The sequence below is a fragment of the Candida jiufengensis genome (assembly GCF_024610255.1).
Source record: "Candida jiufengensis strain CBS 10846 chromosome Unknown scaffold15, whole genome shotgun sequence".
NCBI lineage: Eukaryota > Fungi > Ascomycota > Pichiomycetes > Serinales > Debaryomycetaceae > Lodderomyces > Lodderomyces jiufengensis.
The window spans coordinates 674-22,760 of NW_026261565.1; the positions used below are offsets into that span (position 1 = coordinate 674).

Genomic DNA, 22,087 nt, shown 5'->3' on the forward strand with positions numbered 1-22,087 from the left:
TGTTGTTGTTGTTGTTGTTGTTGTTGTTGTTGTGCAGTTGATTGAACTAAATTATGTTGTTGTTGTTGTGGTGGTGTTGGTGCTTTCTTTGATCTTTTATTTAATTTGAATATTTTTTTGAAAATATTACGGTGTTTTTTATCAGTTGATGATGATCTTGGTGATGATTCTTTAATTGATGATGATTCTGGTGATGATGGTTTAGTTGATTTTTTTGAGTGGTGGAATAATGAAATGTGTTTGAAAATGGACATGATTAATAAGTAATCGAAAAAAAATTGAGTTAATTAACAATAAAGTGAATTGAATTTATAAACTTTGAACTCACAATCAGAAGAAGTATGTTGTGAGGTTGATAAAAGGTTGAATTTATTGTTAGTGAAAAAGAAGTAAAAAAAAAGTGACATAAATTTTGAAATCTTTTTGGGAAAATCTTGGGAATTTATATTTGGTGATTTTTGTTATTTTGTAATGCTATCTTCAACTTTAACATGTGGATCATTATTGTGGATCGTTATTGTGTATCTCAATTGATGCAAAGTCAGACCCTAAATAACCACAAATAAATTTGGAATGCAGATTTGAAGTATTGTAGTGGGTTGGTAGCGGTCCCTATCAGGATTTGCAACTTAAATGTGTCAACTAAAATCAAAAGATCATCATTTCCCCGTATGTTGCAAATACTTTTTAAGTATATATCTGTGAGAACCATTGGTTTCTAAATATCCCAGGTATGCACCAACTTCGTCTTCTAATTGACTTTCGAGACTTCAACAATTGCATTCTGACTTAAACTCAATATTGTTTATCAACTGTACTTTCATATTATGTTCTCATCTAGAATTGTATAAATGTAGATGAACCCACTTACAAAGAACTCAAAATTTAACAATCTAATAATTTGAAGGTTCATCATTCCAATTATTTTCTGCACATTCATCAATGCAACGATCACTTGAAAAAAAAACCCCATGTTAGCAACACTTCAAACATATTTTTTCGCCCCTTTATGTAAATAATTAACATCTTCTGAATCACCTTCATGGTGACCAAATACATTTTCTAACTTTTTGTGAGCATCTAAAAATAAATTAAATTCACCACTTACAACAAAATAATCCCCTTGGTACTTTATGGAGTCAATTAATGGGTTGAAATCTTCTGGATTGCTAAATTGTCCTTCATTTATAACTGAAAATAATTTTTTTAACGTTTTTTGGGATTGTAACTCCATCCAAGAATTGTCTATGTCTTATATCTTCAACTAATTCTGCTAAGTTCCCAAAAACAAATAATGATTTCCGTACCTAAATTTCATGCAAATTCATATTAGTAATTATTCTACCATATAATCTCCAGTTTCATATTTGAAGTACATGAACCTGCTGTTAAAAAGAGGACATATGATTTTGAAATAAATTGATCCAAGACGTATACTCTTCTGCTTTTGATACGTTATTACAATCTGTTATTAATACAACTTAAATTAATATCTGTATCATTGCCTCACAACAACTTTAAAAATGTCTTTATGTTTTTGCCATGTCATAACCTGATTGCGGTTTTAACTTCGGATAATTGGAAATTTCGAAATATTCATTGGTAAGCTGTTGCTTTATTCTATCACTTTATCAACTCATTCCATTTGTCTGAAACTGATGTAATTTGCAATAAAAACAAGAAGCGCCACTTCAAAGTTTTAAAAAATAAATAATGACTTGTAAAATGGCAAATTTAATCGATTAGATCTGATTGAAAATTCTTAAATCTTAAAGATGAGGGAAATCTAATTTGAAAGTTAAAGCGCTTCAACAAAAACTAGGAGTTAATATCCTTAAATTTGATAACCATATTTGACGTGAATTAATTAAAAATGAGTTGATTATTGACACGTCTAAAATTAAACGAAATGATTTTGCTGGATATAATTTAAATAGTTGATCGAACCCTAATTCTGCATTATTTTATGTCATTATCCGGTGATGTTTAGTTTTTTAAAAAACATTCGATCTTAAATGGCAATTAATAGAACAAATGACTTGACTTGAAATTACTTTTGTTAATGATTTGATGTAAAATAAGTCTTATCTTTGACGTTCAAAAAATCTTAATATGTAAATATAAGTTTAGTAGTCCTCAAATTTAGCGCGTTAAATCATTTGTTATTATAACAACAGTTAAAATATATTCTTACATCAAACAATCATTATAATCAACTTAATTTATAGTTAAATTATTATACAATTTATTTTATTATCTATTCTTCATATAGTATATCTAAGAGCAAGACTTATTCTGTAATAGAACTCAATGTTAATTATAAAAAATGATTCACTTACATGACTCTGATAAGCTAGTATTCACAAAGAGCAAAATTCGTTAAATTAATACGACATACAAAACAATAAAAACATCAAAAATAAATCAGACCAATACTCCCATTAGAATCAACTTTTCCAAGCTCTTAACATTAACTCTATCCAAAAGCTCTTTTTCAGGTTTACAATTTTTAATTCAATTTCAATCTTGTTCAAATTCACACTACTTTGTTCTTAAGGATTAATTGTATTTTATACATTTATAATCCATTATTCACTAATAAGCTACGGGTTGATTTTGAAATTGTTAAAATTTGTAAAGTGGCAGCACATTAAGCAGCAGTAATTGTTGGTGAGTTATTTGAAGTTGAATCAGGAGTATTTGATTGGGTAGGACTGTATAAGCATGTCTTGGCTGTTGAAGCAGCAAGCATTGATGTTGAATGTATTGATTTTGGTCAGTTGGTAGAAGCAGCAGAAACTGATCTGTAATGTGATAGTATTGGATTATTTGATATGGTCTAAGCTATTGATGTGAAATATGATAGTATTGGACAATGTGTTGGTCATCTCAAAAACGGCAAGAGGTAACTTCATCAGACCCGATACATTAGGTTCAACTCCAAACTGAAATAAACTTATAGGTTGGTTTCAAATTGAGTAATTGCCATCCGTATACTGGTTGAAGTGAGCTTTAGGTTCCGTGAAGGGCATAATTAGTGACATGTTCAAAGGAATCAAATGAAATGTTTGAAAATTATCTCTCATTCACAACTCTTAAGGCACCAGATGAGAATTGTTTTTATTTAAAAATTTGGTGAAGTATTCAAACTTAAAGCTCAAGGTGTAATGATAGAATAGTTTAATGATAGAAAAACTATTCTCTACATCAATGCGCCAAAGTAAAGCATCAATACTGAATCGATCAATAACCTTTTTATTTAAACTCCTAATACCACTTATATCGATGAAATGATATTCTTAAACAAAAAACAATAACAATATACAAACAGCAATAATAACAGCTAAAATTAGAGTATCTCTTTTCTTTCTTGAATTAATTTTTGATATCAAAACATTAATACCAGGTATTGATTGAATATTACTCATTATATTTAAATTTGAATTACTCAATATATTTCTTTGATTAATTAATTCATCTCTTGTTGAATAAGCTCCCTGTAATAATCTATTTGCTATAGAATTTAAATTATCTGATCTTTGACTTTCTTCTAGAATATAAGAATCTGGATCTATTTCTTGTTGTTCTTCTGGTAAATTTCTTCTTTTATGATTAGTTATATCTGATTGAATTGAAAATAATAAATTGTTTCGATTTCTTTCTTCTTGAATGGTTTGATCTATCTTATTAAATGATATTCGATTATCTTTTAAGATTTGTGAATGTCTTTGAATTTGTTGGATTTTCGATGTGGACAATTCTTGAGTTGATGATTCACTTATTCTATTTAATTTTTGTAATAATGTATCTCTTTTAGTTAATAAATCATTTATTTGTTGTTTTATTTGATTTTCTTCCGTTGAACTTTCTAATGATTGGGATAATTGTTGAATGTATTGTGAATATTTTGATAATAATGATTCTGTTTGATTTTCTAGATTTAATGCTTGTGATCTAATTTGTGAAAAGGATGATGATGACATTGAGTATATGATGTCGTTGTAAGGGTTGAATTAGTTGAAGTAATTGATGATACAAGATAAGTTTGATTTTGTATGATCAGATCGATTTTATTTTGTACTTTTTTTTATCACTTCTTATGACTTAATGAAAAGAATATCACAAGCCTTAAAATTCCATAATATAAAATAAAGCTTCTTAGTCAATTGACTCAAGTCATCAATGTCCTACTTATCACCATCGGTGTCATCAATAGAGGAACTACATAAAGTTCAACCGAGTCCCATATATGTTTTAGAGGAAGATAATCAATCAACAGACTCAAACAAGAAACCCAAAAAATCAACTTCAAAATGGTTAATTCCAGTATTATACAAGATTCAAAAATATAGTGCATATTCATTTTTATCATTTATAGGTATACATTTAACATCAGTCATAGTGGTTCCAATTTTACCAATAAAACCTGAATTAAAAGATGAAGTATTTTCAATTACAAAAGCTATTTATCATGATATTCCATTTTATGAATCTTTGGTTATTATTGGTTCTTCATTAACTCATGTTGTATCTGGAATAGCGTTAAGGATTGTTAAAAATTACAAAAGAGGTCAAGGTTCACACAAACATGCAATTAAAAATTCAGAAAATATTATTAAAATCAACAATAGTAATTTAAGTCTAAGAGAAAATGATGATGAAATAGGATTAGGTGGAATATCTTCAATTTTTGGATTAGGTTATAAGAAATCATTCACTACAAAATATTCTAATCTAACACCATTACAATTCTCAGGATATTTAGCAATTCCATTTTTATTGTATCATTTTTATAAATTTAGATATATACCATTATCAATTGAAGGAGACTCGTCATTAATAAATTTAGATTATATAAAATATGTTCTCAATTTGAAAAATCCTATTTTGAATCAAATTTGTCTAAGTGGATTAGTATGGGTAGTAAGTTATCATGTAACAAATGGAATTTTAAAATTAAATTCATTATATTCAAAAAATTGGAAAAGAATTGGTCTTGTTGTTTTAAACACTGTTGGAATATTAGGGATGATTAGTGTTTGGTTGTTCAAAAATGATAAATCATTTGTTTTACAAAATAATGATTTTGTTAGTAAAGCTTTTAAGAAATATTTAAATTCTTATTTCTTATAGATTTGTTTTTGTTTTGGTTTATTTATTTATTAACTTATTTATTACTTTATTTATTCATGTATTTATTTGGTTATTTATTTATTAATACAAAATTAGATTCAGAGATCCATTTAATTCATTATTGCATGTATTAACATTCAATTCTAAGATTTTAGTACTTGAGTATTGGAGCACGTGAGCGGATGTATAACTCCGCGTTTTTGAGGTACGGATGTTAAAATTTCCAAATGCAAATAACTCAACAACCACAGCCACTGTGAAGCTGAAAAGTAGCTCATCTTAGTCAGATGAACCAAATGTTTACAGCCATTCTTTAAAATTAGCATAATTGGTACTTTTATTTTTGTGTAACAACTCACCTCGACTTTGTGTAATTTCTTGAGACATGAATTTTAAAATGTCAATATCTCCACAAATAAAGGTGTTAGCGATGTATTCAACAAAACAATGAGCTTGACGAAGCAGGATCTTTCTTTTAAGATTATTTAAAGAGCTGTAAGTGCTCGTTTGAGCGAGAAAGCTGTTTTGTTAGATATCTCGCCAACCAAATTGTCACATGAACCATTTCCCGCATATTCAGAGAGAAGTTAGCTAGATGAATCCAATGAAGCAATAAAAAGGGCTGTTTCGAGTACTTTACTTTGCTTCCTGGGAATAGAGTGTGTGCTTCGCCGTCATTTGGCAAAATTCTCCAATTTTTTCTTAGCAAAAAGCAGGAGATTTCAGTCGACTTATTTGACATTCATCATTGCCCTCGTATCATTAAAGGACAGATTAGTCAAGTTAAAATCTCTTTCGAGTATCGTAAGCTGGTTTTTATCCTCAATTGAAACTAACTTAATAGAGGAAGATTATACTTAGCAAACCCACCTTGAGAATTTTGATGGTAATGTAAGCATAAATGAAAATTCTAGAATAGAGACATCAGCATTAAACAATTTAGATTTTGCTAAGAGTATCAAAGGTTAGGTAGTATTTTTTTATTCATTTTGTTCCAATTTCTTTCTCAAATTTGGCACCAAAAACTTATAATTTGCGTATACGAAACTTTTCAATTGAGTCCTTTCTCTCTCAAGTTATCTCTTTTGATGTTTTTGATATTATACATCCTATACTGACTATACCATTTTTTTACTTTGCTTTTAAAAGTAAGAGTAGTCTAATGAATGTAGCTCGATCAAAATTATTTTGCAATCTTTGATATAATTTTTGTTTTTTGCACCAATACTCTTGTATATAAATTTAGAGTTTGGTCTGTGATAGTATACAGTACCAAGTGATACCCAACAGTATGCAAGAGTATTTAACAAGCTACAAATTTGACTTATTCGGATTCCTAATACATTAAAAATCTATTCATGATTGATAATTGATCCCAAGTTAATGTTCACTTCTTTTTCTTAAAGCAGAAACAGGGTATAATTCAGCAAATTCTTCTCTATTTTTAACTTCAACAGGAAAATGTGATTCAATTTTCCGTACAACATGCAGTGAGTCATTATCAGGAAGTAGTTCATTTTCTTTGTTAAACTTGTAAATCTCAAAGTAAATATAATTTAGGTCTTCCGATTCTTCCAGATCTTTTGGGTCTATTGACACGATAACCTTGTCTTTAGAATTAGTGAATGTTATTAATGGTGAATAAGCATGTATAGTTTGGCTTGACTTGAGTTCTTTTCCGTCAAATTCCAAGATTACTAAAACTGATAATTTTTCAACTAATACTAGAACTAGTGTTTTGTTACCTTTTTTCATATTTGATATTTTGCTTATGTTGATTTCAGTAGTTCTTTCATCAATTCTAAATTTCTCAGGTACGAAATGATCATCCGTTAAGTATGATGCTACTTCAGATTTAATATCAAATTTTGTTATAAGTTCTCCAGTAACCCAATTCCAAACTAAAATATAATCATCACCTCCTCCACTTATTAAATAATCAGTACCTTTAATAAGACTTAAACTTGATATATAATTTTCATGACTTAATAAAAAATTTCTTATGACGTATGATTTAGGGTAATTGGAAATTCTTATATGTTCATCTCTATCACTAGTAATAAGGAATTGTTTATTATTATGTGATGTGACTAATACATCAGTTAACATACTAACGTGTCCCAATAAAGGTTGTAAATTTTTTTCTAATTTTGGTTCATTTGAATCAATAGGTATTGAGTAAACATCTCCGAATTTATCAGCTACTATTACTTCGTTGGTTGTTGTTGTTATTGAACTTGGTCTTTTGGGCATCGGTTGTCTTTTTGATAATTTTAGACAATTTTTTTGGTTTATGAAATTTAATTCAAAAATTAATATTGATTTATCTGAATCCGTTGATGCAATTAAGTATTTCTCATCTTTTGTAATGGATAAACATTTAATGTGATTTAATATTTTGGATTTTGCTGTAAGTGTTTTACCAGTTTTACGTATTTGTTGATCATTTATATGTTGAGATTGTTGTTCATCAAACCAATGACCCAATTGAGATCCTGTGCTTAAGTTATATACTATAATGTGGTTTTTTACTGCTGCATATAGATGAGTTCCTAATTCGTTGGCTAGTAGTATTTGAAATGGATGTTTCATTTTTGGTTGTGGTTTTTAGAGATGTCTTAAAAATTTATTTTTGTTGCAAAAAAAAGTAGGTAGAGTGAAAAATTTATTTACATTATATCATTACTTAAACAGCTATTTTTTTTTGAAAGCCCAATTTGCCCAACCATTATTAGCAACGTTATTATTTGTAGTAGGTTTCTTATCTTCTTCGGTTGTGGTGCTAGTTACCTTTTCAAATCCTGCGACTAATTCATCAACAGTATCATTTTGTTCATCATTATCACCACTTGAATTATTTTCTTTTTCTATAAATTTATGAGATTTTATAGTATTTTCTTCATCAATTGAACTGGTAGATTTTTGAAATTTAAAGTTATTAAAAAAATTAGCTATATTTTTATTAATTGAAACTGGTTGATTTATTAAAGAATGACTAATATGTTTTGGATCAACAAAATCAAAAATAGATTCATCAGCCATTGCATTCCAAATTTTGAAATTTTGAGTCTTAGACCAATTTTCAATAAATGACTTATTGAATTCTGATAAATGACCTACACTTACATCTTTGAAACCAGGTGGTGGTTGATTCATTTTTTCTTGATATTGATTAAATCTTGTTGTTGAAATTAACAGATTTATGTAATCTTCAAATTGATATCTTATATGATCATCGTTTCCAACAAAGTCATCTTTTGAATCAGCATTATTGATAATGTTATTCATGAACTTTTTATCTTGACTACTTAATCCAAAAAAGTCCGGTTGTGATATAGATTTTGGGTATGAGATTTCATTAGTATCTAGATTGATCAACAAATCTATACCAAATAATGTAGCTTGATTAACAAATAATAAATTAGAACAACCAACCATAAAACTTTCAATTTTTAGTTCATTCAATTGTTGTAGTGGTAAGTAGGGGTTCCAAAATGAATTTTTTGTGTTGAATATTTGTAAAGGTAATCCAAAAAATCTCAACATCGATGACCTGCTATTTTGTTTCAATGATTCTGGCTTTTTTAATGGGCCGTTGGTTTCAATATAATCAATTAATGGACATCCCGAATCATCTAGATTATTAATGAGATTTGGAATTAATGAAATTAAATTGTTTTGAAATTGAGTTAAACTTTCCAAGTTGTTATTTGAATATATTAAAATTTTCTTTTCAAGTAGTAAAGCTTTGAAAATTACCATATAATCTTGTTTGAATTTTAGTATTGATGATCGTAGATTCAAATTTATATAGTTTTCTTCTTCTCCTAATTCATTTATATGTAGTTCATTATCTAATAATTTGTATTGATTATTTAGATTATCAAATAAGTGTTCCAAAACTTCATAATCATTAAATTTTTCTTGTAGGAAATAACTTTTGGTGATAATTGATAATTTTTCTTTAATTTTGGTGAAAATCGGTTGCTTTCTGACTATAACAACAACTGCTTTTTGTACTATGGATCTTGTAATATCTTTATTTCTTTCTTTTTCTTCAGTACTTAAATCACTAGTTTTAACTTGATGAACACATGAACAACCAAATAAAGTCTTGAGATGTCTTGGATCACCTTTGAAATTATTTAATGCTTCAAAATCATCAATTGAGTTACCTTGATCAAAATCGTAAACTAAATTGAAATTCAGAAATGTTTCTTCAAATAAATGAGAGCCATCAGGTAATGCTTGGAATGGAATATTTTTAAATAATTCGGGATTGTAATCTGGATGATATCTTGATTTCCACCATTGAACTTCCGGACCTCTTTGATGATGAAAATCAACTAGACATATTGCAAAAATCATATCATCATATTTATCTTTATGATCTGATGAATGAACACTGGTTTCACTATTTCTTTTGTTAATTGGTAAATTTTTGATTTGGATTGATTTTTTACGTTGTATTGATGATGTTTCTGAATTTTTTCTCGTGAATGATTCACCAGCTTCTGAGTTCTGACGATGAGAACCTAGCCTCATGGGCCGACATTGGAAACCATCTTCAGTTGGGGTATTATTTGGTACACTTGATTTTCTACTTGGTGAATTATTATTAGTTGAAAAAGAAGATAATGTAGGTGTAGAATTTGAAGAAGTTGATGATCTTTGTTTTGTTAATCTTAATGGACGTAATTCTCCTCCAGTTGTTGATGGTTTTTTAGAACTATAAGGAGTTGAAGAATTTGAATTTGTTGAAGTATTTGATAATGTAGATTTTTGTGGTGATTGTGTGGGGGTTAACTCGGAAGTTTCTTCTTTCCAAGGATTATCTGAAGTCATAAATCATATGCTAAAAATTGTTAAGTTGTTGTTAATTGAAGTTAATGATATCCTTTTGTTATTATTCAAAATGGTTGTAAAAACTTATCCTAATTAAATATATAATAATTATAATTTATTAAATTTAAGAAAAAATAAACTTTTTTTTTATCTTTTGTAAGTAAATATATTTTGTGTCAAAACTTATTATTAAATATTTTTGATTTCGTAAATTATTATTTTTATCAATTCAACAATGAACTGCCAAAAGAGTTGTAATATGTTACCATTTGATATTGACAAACACTTGATGTTTAAATATTGAAATAACCAGACTTTGAATGTTTGTATGATATCTTGTATAAATCAATTGACGACCATGTATTAATATTGTTCGTATTTTTGTTTATGATTTTAATTCAAAGAAATTATAAGACGCGTCTTGTGCTCGATTAATTTGCAAATCTCTTTTGAACCCAGTTCTAAAAAGCCCTAGGTGGTTTGTAGATCTTGTCTCGTCTTTTATCCAGTCGGTTTAAAAGCTTTAAAAGTTAATGAAAAACTAAACCTTAAATATTCAGTTTTTTTGCACCCAAAAGTTTTAATTGTTTTGAAGTTTACTAAACAAATATTTGAAACAAAATCAACTTTATAACGAAGTAAGACTTTACAACATATACAAAGAGTTACAATCGACGTTGATTGGGTTTTTTCCTAAATTACACAATAAAAATTTATGGCAAATTGAATAGAATTACGAAAAGCTAAAAAATTGTAAAACTATAAGACTAAAAATAAAGCCGTAAGCAATTGTACTGTACCTTAATTAGCAATAACTCACTCAATAACAACAAAATTAAACAATAGTCCAAATTATAGTTCAAAATTGTTCTAAATTTCAGTTGAATGTTAAAGCTCTTAAATTTAGAAAAGATTTTGGATAGTTCAAACGAAACACAAAATTAATGACATCATAACTTTTGAAGCAATCCTATTTAACAACAACCCCAGAGAAAAGTCATATACGGCTAAGCAACTTAAGTCTTGGAATAGCAGTGTTGGATGTTCGAAAATAACTCCTCGAAATTTAGGAAGAAGAAACCCTTATGTACGTTAGGCTAACTAAATAAAATTGTGTTACTATTTATAATTTTATGTTTATTTCTTTTGTGCAAGACTAAATTGCTATATATTTAATTTTAGTTTAAATAACCATCGAAATTCCAAATAATCTATAATATGATATAGTTTCATACCTTTTTCTTTAGCTTGATCAAGAACATTCATCTCAATTTTTTTCCAGCTACAAGTCAAAATGATTGTTCCATCAGATTCAGAAACAAAAGAAGTACTTGAATTATTCAAAAGATATTATGGAGGATATTATAACAATTACAACAGTGGATGGTATAGATGGAGGTGGTTACTTTGGTTATTAGTATTAATTCCAATTTTCTTCTTTTTAATATTATTTTGTTGTAGAAGAAGAAGATCAACATCACAAGTTTATTATCCAGATAATAATCAACAATATTATCAAAATAATCAACAACAACAATATGTTCCACCAGAAAATCCTCAAACTTCACAAACTGGTGGATATAATAATCAACAATATGGTAATGATGGTTATGGTGGTTATGGTGGAGGTCAACAAAATAATGGTTATTATGGTAGAGAAGCTGAACATGATGTTGGTGGTAATGAACAATTTTCTGCTCCAGATGGTCCTCCACCTGCTCATACTAAATACTAGTTGAAAGGTTTTAATTTGATGATACCATTTGTTTACATTTATTCAAAACATTCAATTCTTAGTCAATTTTTGTAAATGTTTTTGTTAATAGTTTTATTGTTTGTAATTAATAATTGTTTTCCAAATCTCAAGCTATCTAGTTCTTTGTCCTATCGATACTTCTTTTGATTTTCAGGAACTAACATTAAGTATGGATTTTTGTCCTCGCCGTTTGAAGCTAAGTATTCTTTAGTTTAGAAACATTACCTTAATTATATTGTTTTTGATGTTTCCAATATATTTACATGCTCGGTATAGAATATCAAAAGTAGTGTAGGTGCCACATTTTGAAACGGCTGTAGCCGAATTTCAATTTTTCAAATCAGATAACAGATTACCTTCGAAAATCATCTTCTACAATCTCATATCGATTCATTCTCATATATCAAGAAGCAATATGGCGATAAAAGAAGGCTCCACATTTCCAGAAGGTATTAACTTTCTATATATCCCAATTGATTTATCAAATCCATCAGCAATAGATCCCTTAAAATGTGATATACCAATCAAATTAAATATGGATAAATTAATCAACAAGTATGCCGGCACATCAACTCCAAACATTTTACTCATATCAGCACCTGGCGCATTCACACCCTTATGTCATGAAAAACATGTTTTGGAATATTTATTAAATTTAAATCATCTTAAATCGAAAGGAGTTGGAGCTATTTTGGTAATAACAAGTAATGATCCATTTGTTGTAAATGCATGGGGGAAATTATTAACTAAAGAATATGTGGATTTCAAAAAGGATTCTCCTGAAGTGGTTTTCGCTAGTGATACTCAATTTAGTTCTTCAAATGGTTTAACTAATAGTGTGGGGGGTTTTACAAGAAATTCAAGGTATGCTACTATAATTAATGCAAATTCTAGAAAATATACTTATTTTGGAGTTGAAACTGAAAGAAAAGTTGGAGTATCTGGATATGATGCTGTTGCTGCAAAGTTATAAGCATAAAGTGAATAAAGAGTTGATTTATAGGTTGTGGTCAATTCGTTTTTTGTTCTTCTTAACCATAACCAATTGATGCAAATACTAGATAATTTACCTATTTTAGGATTGAAACTGAGAGAAAAGGAGTATATAGTTACCATACGACTGTAGCAAAGTTATAAGTGGAAGTACAATTGGGTTATAAGCTGTATTTTAGGATGTGATTATTTATTTTCCGATATATACTTGGTGCTAATTAGATGCAAATCGCAATTTTAAATCCAATTTTTTAATAATCTCTCTTCTTTGTTATTTTCTTTTGATGAAGTACCTAAAATCTTTGCTAGTATTTTTGCTAATTTGGAAATCATCATTGCTGATTATACTTAATACCTTAGCTATATAAGTAGATTACTGTCAGTTTTTTTGAGTTCAAGACATTGGCGATAATTATTTAAAAATGTCATTAAAAAACTCACGTGATAAGAAATGTCTGTGTAATACATTTTCTTCTATAAAATTCTATTCGCTAATTACATCATAAGTTTCACTTTTATTTTACTCCGACAGACTTTTTATTCTATGTTAACTCCTCTAATTTCTATTTCACCGATTTCAACTCTGCTTCAATTGTCTTGAATTCGTTGCCAATAACTAATAAACTAAACATATCGGGCCATTCTACTCAGCCGGAATGATTTATGAATAAATTGACTTGTACATTGAAGGGGTGTAAAATCTTCGCTAACAAAATATCATGGGGTTAAAAAATGTCTGATCTTGTACTTGTAAAACAGGGCAGAGTAGTGTCCGAAATGTATTTTAAATTAAAAATCTCAGTCTTTTTGTCCAACAAAAAAAAATTACAATAACGTAAAATGTTCTGAAAAATTTATATAAAAACCACGTTCATTTTCTTTTTCTTCTTGCTTTTCAACTCAATTGAATCAATTCATATTAAATCAATTATTTTTAAAATGTCACAAGTTTATTTCGACGTTGCCGCTGATGGTCAACCATTAGGAAAAATCACTTTTAAATTATATGATGATGTTGTACCAAAAACTGCTGAAAATTTTAAAGCTTTAGCTACTGGTGAAAAAGGTTTTGGTTATCAAGGATCAATTTTCCATAGAGTTATTCCAAATTTTATGTTACAAGGTGGTGATTTCACTAACTTTAACGGTACCGGTGGTAAATCAGTATGTTTCAATTGCCAATTGCATAAAATAATCATTAAAAGACAAACTTAAGTTATACTAACTCAATTGATTTTTAGATTTACGGAACTAAATTTGCTGATGAAAATTTCACTAAAAAACATGATAGACCAGGTTTATTATCAATGGCAAATGCAGGACCAAACACTAATGGATCACAATTTTTCATTACTACAGTTCCATGTTCATGGTTAGATGGTAAACATGTTGTATTTGGTGAAGTTACTGATGGATTTGATATTGTTAAAAAAATTGAAAGTTTTGGTTCAAATTCTGGTGCTACTTCTAAAAAAATTACTATTGAAAAATCAGGTGCTTTATAAATTTAATTGACAAATTATGTTTATTTAGTAGTGTAGTTGTTTATTAACAAGAATATATGATTGTTATTTTAATAGTATGAAAATTAATATATTAAGTTTGTCTATGAGAGGAAAGGTTGCAAATTGAGCTACCAATTTGGTTTCAAATATTAAAAGCATATCAAGCAGTTGTTAATCTTCCAACAAAATATGAGGAAAGTTCGTTTACTATGACTTGTTCAGCTATGTTTAATCGTTTCAAATTTCTTGAAAAGACTAAGTTAAGGCTTGGCTATGATCTATAATAGTATCATTGTTAAAGAGGTGCAAAACTCAAACCTAATGAAGTTCCCAGAGTTAGCTTGCTTCAAAGTTTTGATATATAAAATAATGATAAGCTTGAATCCCAAGTATTACCGATTATTGCATTCTGTTTATTGCTTTTTTATATAAAATTTGCAAGTTTAGAATTAAAAATTAAAACTTATACTGTGTTAAATATCAAAACCTTAAAACTATTTAGTTTCAACTATTTGGTTTTGAACTATGCGTTTAAGAATCAAATAATTTTAATAAATAGAAAGTTTAGTACACAATAATAATTAAGGAAGTTACTAAACAAATCCTTTTGTACAATTAGGCTAAAATTTTTAATCAAGGTGACCCACGTTTCTCAAACTGGTGCTACCAAATATTTGGGTACTTTTTCAGTCTATCATAAAATTTAGTCTTCTTTTTTTGACAATCGTGTTTAAATAATATTTAAACAATCACTAATTGAAATACAATTAGTTTAAATCAAAATTTAGTTTAATGTTTTTGACAATTGCTTCAATTTTGCAACAACAAACTTTTTAAAAAGAAATAGTTAGAAAAAAAGAAATTTATTACCCTTGAATAATTTTAAGTTATAAAACTTTTCCCTGTTACAAAACATTATAAGGGGTTCTAATGTTACAACAGAAATTTCTATATTATTCAGATTAAATATCATGGAAAAGATGAGTTAACACTAAATTCTGACTCCTCAGTCTCAATTCTCATAATTATATACTTAAAAGATTTATCAATGCATAATACTGAGTGAGTGATGATTAATCTAAAAGGGTAAATGTATAATTTCTTATTAAGTTAAATTACTTAAATATATTTTTTAATTGTGTTTTTTTTTTTTTTGCAATAATTTTTATTATAACCCACATGTTTGAATTAATAGTTAGTAAATCTATAATTAGTTTTAAATAAGTATTAAAATGTATACTCGTGTGCTCATTTTATATAAATAGATTTAGATTTTCTACAATTTTAAGATCTTATATTCAAAAATTTGACAACTCATTCTTTTTTCATTATTTTATCATCTTATAGATTTTCATTGAATTTAATTTCACTCATTAGATTTTATATCTTAAATCATTATACCACAAAAATTATATATAGCATATTATCATTAGATTATATAATTTCCTTGATATACTATACCTCACATTCATTTATTTATATATTTACAAATTTTATAGCATTAAAAATTTAGGTTCTCATTAATACAAAGTACTTGCATCAAAGTCATATACATACTTCATCACAATGTCGATAGAAAAATCATCCCCAATTAATATAACAATATATGATAAATCAATAAAATTTATACAAAATTATATTTGTAATATAATTCATAATCCAATAATATCATCAGTTATAATCTTATCATATGTATATTATCAATTTATAGATCAAATTATAGCTTACCAAACAACAAGAGAGTTTGAAGTTAGTGAAACATCAACAAAAGATGATTTTTATTTTGATATATTATCTAATTTCATAAACTTGGTATTCATTACAAGATTTCAATTAAATTTTAATCCAATTCATTTTATAAAAAAATTTAAAAATTTATCATCCAAATCATCATATAATTTAACTTTAGGATTAGAAATATTATTTTTTAATTTACAGTTATGTTCATGCATTTATTTAATTTATAAATTCATTACTATATATTCCCAAAGAATTCAATTTTTTATAATTTTACAAATTTTTTTACCTTTTTTAATATTTGGAATCAACTACATTAATCATAGCAGTTTATTAAATTGTATTAAAGAATGTAATAATAATTTTTTACCATTTTTTATAAGTAATTCATTTTTATTTATAAACTTCAAGGAAGAAGAAGAAATTGAATTTCCTACACCAAGAAATATTGTTGATATTGATTATTTTTTTAAATTGGCTAGTTATTCATTTAAATTTTATTTAATTTATCAATTTATTATTTATGAATTAAATCAAATTAAAAATTGTGAATCAAATGATGATGAAGAAGATTATGAAAAAATTACAAATGTTTTTTATGATGATTGTTATGAAGCACCAAACTCAATTAAAAAAAGAAATTGGTTTAACTACTCAAATATTAAAAATTGGTTAATGATACTTACTTGTTTTATAATGATAAGTTTTGATTTATTTAATATAAACCTATTTATAGAAACTTGAATATTATATAATTAGAAACTATATTAATTTTGATAAAGCCTATAATTAAGTTGGCTTGAAATAAATTTATATTGTAACTATCGTGTGATCTCTATTTTTAGAAATTTAAACCTATTTTTAGAAATCACTTTTAATCAATTTTAAACGTTGATGAAACCTATTAATAAAACTAGGCTTAATTTTTCATAAATTTGATTAAGGCAATTTGTTACATCAGAAATTGAAACACAAAATTGTTGCAAAATAATTTGAAAAATAATAGTACAAAGTTAGTAAATAAGAATCTCAATTTTGTATTAACAAATAACCATTAATTAAAAATTTTTGTTAAAACCCTAACACTGAAAGATGTATAATAACGATCTCCAGTAGCTTCTTAAAAAGATTATGTATTTATTCTACGTGATTATTAACCTTAATTGTGAATCCACGATCGTGGGGTAAAAAATCAAAACTAAGGCAGTCCTTAATGTACTAAGTGGTAAAAAAACAACAAAAAAAATGAATAAAATAAAAAATTCTTTAATCAATTTTACATGTATACTCTTTAGGATATATTCAGAACACTCTCATGATCACTCAAATGTTCAAACTCTTATTATTTATTGTCCGATGTTTATTGAGTTAGTTCTTGTACGACGTTTATTGAGTCGGTAATTTTTACGAAATTTTTAAAGTTGTGTGAATGATATTTACGAGGCGACCCTTTTTGCCTTTTTCTGGGCTATATTTTTAATAAACATAATAAAAATTTGGAAATAATATTAAAACCTATAGCAGCAAATTTTAATAGTTTTCAATAGTGAAGTGAAGATAAAATTTCAGATTAAATTTTTAGAAAATCATTTAAGTACTCGAAGAAAATTTACATTTAAGCTTTTATTTAAAATAATAATTTATTATATAAATAACTTGAAACATCATTTTTTGAAAGTTTAACAATATAATATTAGAATTGAACGTTTCAATATGAATTTATTAAGAATTTATTATCAAATTGAAATGTATCTAAATTTTATGTATATTTATTTCATTATAATAAATGACCTAACTATTAAGTCTAACTTCAGTAACCGTCATTTACTTCAGTAGGATAATCTCTAATAAAAAAATCTTCCATTTCTGAATCATTAGGAGAAACACTTCTAATTTCAGTTCCAACTGTCTCATTGTAAAATTTACTTCTGTCTTCAAATTTTGTACTTAGATTTTGTTGATTTTTTATTTCTTTTATAAATTGTAAAAATTCTATTTTATTTTTAACATCATCTCTAAATCTAATCTTTTTTTTGGATTCTGATTTTGATTCTGTATCAATATTGGAATTTTGAACAATTTGATTGATTTGTTGAGTTGGATCCTGATTTAAGTTTATTGATTTGGTTTTAAGCATAGGAGCTTCAAGTAGGTTTTGACTCGCAATTCTATTTGTTATTGAATTTGAACTTTGATTTTTTTCATCATTTGCTGATATTTGTTTCCATTTCAATTCTGCAATTAAATCAATTTCTGGGACTTTGTCATCGTTGGGCTTAGTTACATTTGGAGTTTCTTTTGCTGAGTTTAACCATTCTTCAACAATTAATGGCCGTCTTTTTTTGTACTTTTTGGTCTTCTTTGAGATGTTTATTTCATTTTCATTCTCTTTTTGTTCATCTCTCAAATGTATATTCGGGACTAACTCTTTTTCAACTACTTTATCATTGATATTAGGATTTGACATTGAGCTGGTATTATCTAATTCATCAATTGCGTTTGCTTGCTCTTGCTCTTTATTTTCCAAATTAGTTCTTGATTGTAGTTCTTGTTGATCTATTCCAATATCATTTGATTCAACCTCATTGTCACTTGTTTCATAATCACTTAAATCATCCTCACCTGAGGTCATCTCAAGTTCTCCTTCATCTTGTGAATAATTTGCAAATTCATGATTAAATTCTTTCAATTTTTCTTTAAATCTATCGTTGTTTAATAATTCACCCTTTTTTTGATCTAATTTTTCCATATCAATTTCATAGTCTCTGATTTTGGAGATTATGTTCAACATTTGATTTAATCTAAATTCATCTTTAGTATATTTCGGTTTCTTAAAGGGGTTTCCAGTACTGTCAACAGTATCTTTATGTGAAAAATTCTTTATTAGGTCAGTCTCGTACTTTCGCAGTTTGAGTAAATCCAATTTACTTAATTGACTTGTCTCTTCTTCAAAAATCTTATTTAATTTTGAACTTATTTGTTGAGCTCTTCTTGGTCGCGTTAAACTTTGTTGTTTATCAGGTAGTCTTAAACCATTTATAGTCAATCTTTGTTGAGATTGTTGTAATTCTGGAACTTCTTTACTTGAATTTGTTACTAAATTTACATCATAGAAAAAGGGTCTTGTCTGGAATTTCTCACCGAATAAGTTTGACCATGCACTTGGTATGATTCTCGTCTCATTATCATGGTTGATAGATCTCATAATATTTTTCATATTAAAGAAATAATCAGCATTAGTTGAAACCTCTCTTATGGTATTTGTCACATCATGTTTGGTTATTGGAGGACAAAAATATTCTAAATCGTCTTGTTGAGATTCACTTTCATTTGGTTTTAGTTGTTGAGTTGCTCCAAAATCTTGTAATGATACATTACTCAAATTTAATAAATTTAATATGATTTTCTTGGTTATCAATTTTGTTAACTTAGTAAAATCTTCAAATGTTGCATCATCAACATCCAAATTTGTCAATAATGATAATTTATTTTTATTAATCAACTGATCAGATTCCTCTAGACTATTAAGAGGGATTTCTTCAGTGACCATCTCTTTATTCTTGTCATTAGTTATCTCCACTTTGTTCTTGACTTCTTCAGAAACTGTTTCTTTCTTGTTAGATTTTATATTCTCGCCAAAACTTTCAATCAATTGACTTTGTTCATCTTCAAACCTAACAAAATTTTGCAGCATTTCGTAAGCAACGGGAATTTCATTAATCGACACCAAATTTGGATCGTTCTTTTGTTTCAATTTTTTTAATTCAGTTTGCAATAAATTATAATATACTAAAATTTCCATTGATGATTTATTCATAATTTCACTAATTAAATCTAATCGATGTATTGAATATCTCGATAATAGATTGAAAAATAAATTTTTATCTTTTGATGACCAATGTGCACCTGGATTTGTTGAATCAAATGAATATGAACCATCACATGAAATTTTTGATGGTTTTAATTTACTTTTAGAATCAAAAGTTGAATAATTGAAAAAATCATTTATTTCCTCATTATAAAAATTGATGTAATTTTTGTTTGGTGTTAAACATGGTGTTACTATATTTAGACCTAATATTAACTTTTGAATAATTTTTGACTTTAAATCCTTATTGTTTTTTTTGAATTTTGGATTAAGCTCTGTCACGGGTTTTTCAAGAGCTTCTTGGAATGGCTCCTCAACACTTTGTATTTTCTCTGTTTGATCTAGTTCTGGCGGTTCTACTTCAAGTTTACTAACGTCGTTTAGCCCTTTTGATTCAGTATTGGGAGCTTCTGCGTCTTTTTTGAAGTCAGCTTGTTTAGATGTTGATTCAGTGGTGGTGATTATTAAATTCTCCTCAGGTTCATCCAATTCATTTAATTCAAATTCCCCTGGTTTCTCCACGTCATGTTCTGTAGCTTGTGGAGATTGATCATCTAAATTTAAATCCATTCTAGTTCTTTCCGCCTCCTCATTACTTAATATTGCTTTTTCCAAAATTGTTATATCTTTATGAGGGATACTGAGGTCTTGAGTTGACTTAGTGACAATCTGATCCTGATTATTCTCCGTATTATTTGGTACATTACTGGTGGGGCAGTGCTCTTCTTGTTGTTGTTCATTTCTTTTCCCCAAGTTGTCAGAATACATGTTTCCATCAGCTTGTAGTTCTATTGGAAGATCTTGTTCAACTATTTGACCGGATATTTCCGCTTCTTGGTGATTTCCATTGTTTTCCTGATGTTCAATTAGAGGTTTAGATTTCTGGACATTCTTTTTCTCCTTAGCTTTGTGCTGATCTTGCTGCTGCTGATTATTCAATTGGGTCAATATACCAAGACTTTTATTCTTGCTGACTATCTTCTGCTTTTTGTTGTTTGATGAGTGGTTTGGTTTATGGACACCTTTATTTTGTTGCTGCTGCTTTGGTGAATGTGAAATATTCTGTTGATGTTTTTGTGGTTTCTTTGGCAGCTTCTTCGGCAGATTTTTAGGCAGTTGAGTTAGTATATGATGACGTTGATGAGTTGATGGCAGTGATGGATGTTGAATTATCTTTGGATGATCTTTGGTTGAATCACTTAAGGATTTATTTTTGGATAGGGACTGCTTTGATTTAGGCTGTAGTTTTATACCTTGGGATTTAGTAGGTTGGTTTTGTTGAACATTTGTTGATATTCGATCTTTATCCAGTGCATGATTGTGAGGTTTTAAGGGCGACTTTTGCGATTGTTGCAATAGCAGTTGTTGAGTGTTATTTGGAGTATTAATTAAATCTAACTTCTTCTTTTCTTTAGTCTTTTCTTTCCTCCGTAGTCTTCTCAATTTATTTTTCTCTTTTTGAGATTCTATAGTGGCAATACTATCAATTTGTGATTTGGATGAGGTCTTGAATATACTGTTGTTAGTTGATGACGGTGAATTTGCTGTCGTAACTCCGGCTTTATTCAGATTTTTTGAGGGTGTTGTTGTAGTTTTGTCTCGTATTTTATTTGAAGCTGGATGATGATCTTGATGACGTGTTTTGGGTTTAGTTGCATTTCTATTATGGTTTTGACTACCTTGAGAATTCAAATGTGGATTATGCTTCTTCTTGTGGTTTTTGTTTGTGAAGTTTGCATTTAGTTTGTCATTATTTTTGGAATGAGATGTAGTTTGATTCAATTTTTGCTTCTTACTATAATGGAAATCGTCACTTTTTTTGTTGTTGGAGTCATTATGATGATCTAATTTTCTCTTTTTGGAAGATCCCGTATTATTTGGTACATTTGTATTCGATTTACCTAGAGGGTTTTTCTTTGGAGATGGTGATGATGATAATGATGACGGTAGATTTTTCAAATTCTTTCCTTCACTATTTGAACTTGTTAGTGAAGTCTTTTTGGATGTCATATGAACATTTGAATGATATAGATTATAGGATTATTAAAACGATTTCTATTAATTTTAAGTTTATTTATTGATTTATGTAATATAAAAATATTATACTTTTTGGTTATAAAAAATTAAATAGTTTGTTTTAAAAATGAGAGAAACCTTTAACTTAATCAGATCAACGTCAAATTCCAAACAAGCACACAACAACTTTAAATTAAAGTAAAGCTACTTCTTGTTAGCCATTTTTAATCATCA

The 22,087-nt window shown here is 27.6% G+C and overlaps 9 protein-coding genes across 9 annotated transcripts in view; 4 read left to right on the forward strand and 5 right to left on the reverse strand. All coding sequences in view use genetic code 12, as the record gives it.

The window, feature by feature from the left end:
* Positions 1 to 712, reverse strand: part of KGF54_005132 (uncharacterized protein) — a gene marked incomplete at both ends in the record, with an annotated part of 1,385 nt that extends 673 nt beyond the window's left edge. The window contains 2 exons of the mRNA XM_051765898.1: positions 1 to 46; positions 710 to 712. The exon at positions 1 to 46 is cut by the window's left edge and continues 673 nt beyond it. Of these exons, the coding sequence (XP_051617764.1) occupies positions 1 to 46; positions 710 to 712 (49 nt within the window). The remainder of the gene's footprint in view (positions 47 to 709) is intronic.
* Positions 713 to 3,299: 2,587 nt separating this feature from the next.
* Positions 3,300 to 3,983, reverse strand: KGF54_005133 (uncharacterized protein; the record flags this gene model as incomplete). Its single annotated transcript, XM_051765899.1, has 1 exon — positions 3,300 to 3,983. The coding sequence occupies one exon, from the start codon at positions 3,981 to 3,983 to the stop codon at positions 3,300 to 3,302; it is 684 nt and encodes a 227-aa protein (XP_051617765.1).
* A 199-nt stretch (positions 3,984 to 4,182) lies between these two features.
* Positions 4,183 to 5,133, forward strand: KGF54_005134 (uncharacterized protein; the record flags this gene model as incomplete). The annotated part of the gene is made up of 1 exon (XM_051765900.1): positions 4,183 to 5,133. The coding sequence occupies one exon, from the start codon at positions 4,183 to 4,185 to the stop codon at positions 5,131 to 5,133; it is 951 nt and encodes a 316-aa protein (XP_051617766.1).
* A 1,380-nt stretch (positions 5,134 to 6,513) lies between these two features.
* Positions 6,514 to 7,725, reverse strand: KGF54_005135 (uncharacterized protein; the record flags this gene model as incomplete). The annotated part of the gene is made up of 1 exon (XM_051765901.1): positions 6,514 to 7,725. The coding sequence occupies one exon, from the start codon at positions 7,723 to 7,725 to the stop codon at positions 6,514 to 6,516; it is 1,212 nt and encodes a 403-aa protein (XP_051617767.1).
* Positions 7,726 to 7,827: 102 nt separating this feature from the next.
* KGF54_005136 (uncharacterized protein) lies at positions 7,828 to 9,978 on the reverse strand (the record flags this gene model as incomplete). The annotated part of the gene is made up of 1 exon (XM_051765902.1): positions 7,828 to 9,978. The coding sequence occupies one exon, from the start codon at positions 9,976 to 9,978 to the stop codon at positions 7,828 to 7,830; it is 2,151 nt and encodes a 716-aa protein (XP_051617768.1).
* Positions 9,979 to 11,272: 1,294 nt separating this feature from the next.
* On the forward strand, positions 11,273 to 11,713 carry KGF54_005137 (uncharacterized protein; the record flags this gene model as incomplete). The annotated part of the gene is made up of 1 exon (XM_051765903.1): positions 11,273 to 11,713. One exon carries the CDS (start codon positions 11,273 to 11,275, stop codon positions 11,711 to 11,713), a length of 441 nt encoding a protein of 146 aa, XP_051617769.1.
* A 436-nt stretch (positions 11,714 to 12,149) lies between these two features.
* Positions 12,150 to 12,707, forward strand: AHP2 (Ahp2p; the record flags this gene model as incomplete). Its single annotated transcript, XM_051765905.1, has 1 exon — positions 12,150 to 12,707. The coding sequence occupies one exon, from the start codon at positions 12,150 to 12,152 to the stop codon at positions 12,705 to 12,707; it is 558 nt and encodes a 185-aa protein (XP_051617770.1).
* A 959-nt stretch (positions 12,708 to 13,666) lies between these two features.
* On the forward strand, positions 13,667 to 14,232 carry CYP1 (peptidylprolyl isomerase; the record flags this gene model as incomplete). Its single annotated transcript, XM_051765906.1, has 2 exons — positions 13,667 to 13,891; positions 13,969 to 14,232. 2 exons carry the CDS (start codon positions 13,667 to 13,669, stop codon positions 14,230 to 14,232), a joined length of 489 nt encoding a protein of 162 aa, XP_051617771.1.
* A 3,547-nt stretch (positions 14,233 to 17,779) lies between these two features.
* Positions 17,780 to 21,847, reverse strand: KGF54_005140 (uncharacterized protein; the record flags this gene model as incomplete). Its single annotated transcript, XM_051765907.1, has 1 exon — positions 17,780 to 21,847. One exon carries the CDS (start codon positions 21,845 to 21,847, stop codon positions 17,780 to 17,782), a length of 4,068 nt encoding a protein of 1,355 aa, XP_051617772.1.
* Positions 21,848 to 22,087: the final 240 nt, after the last annotated feature.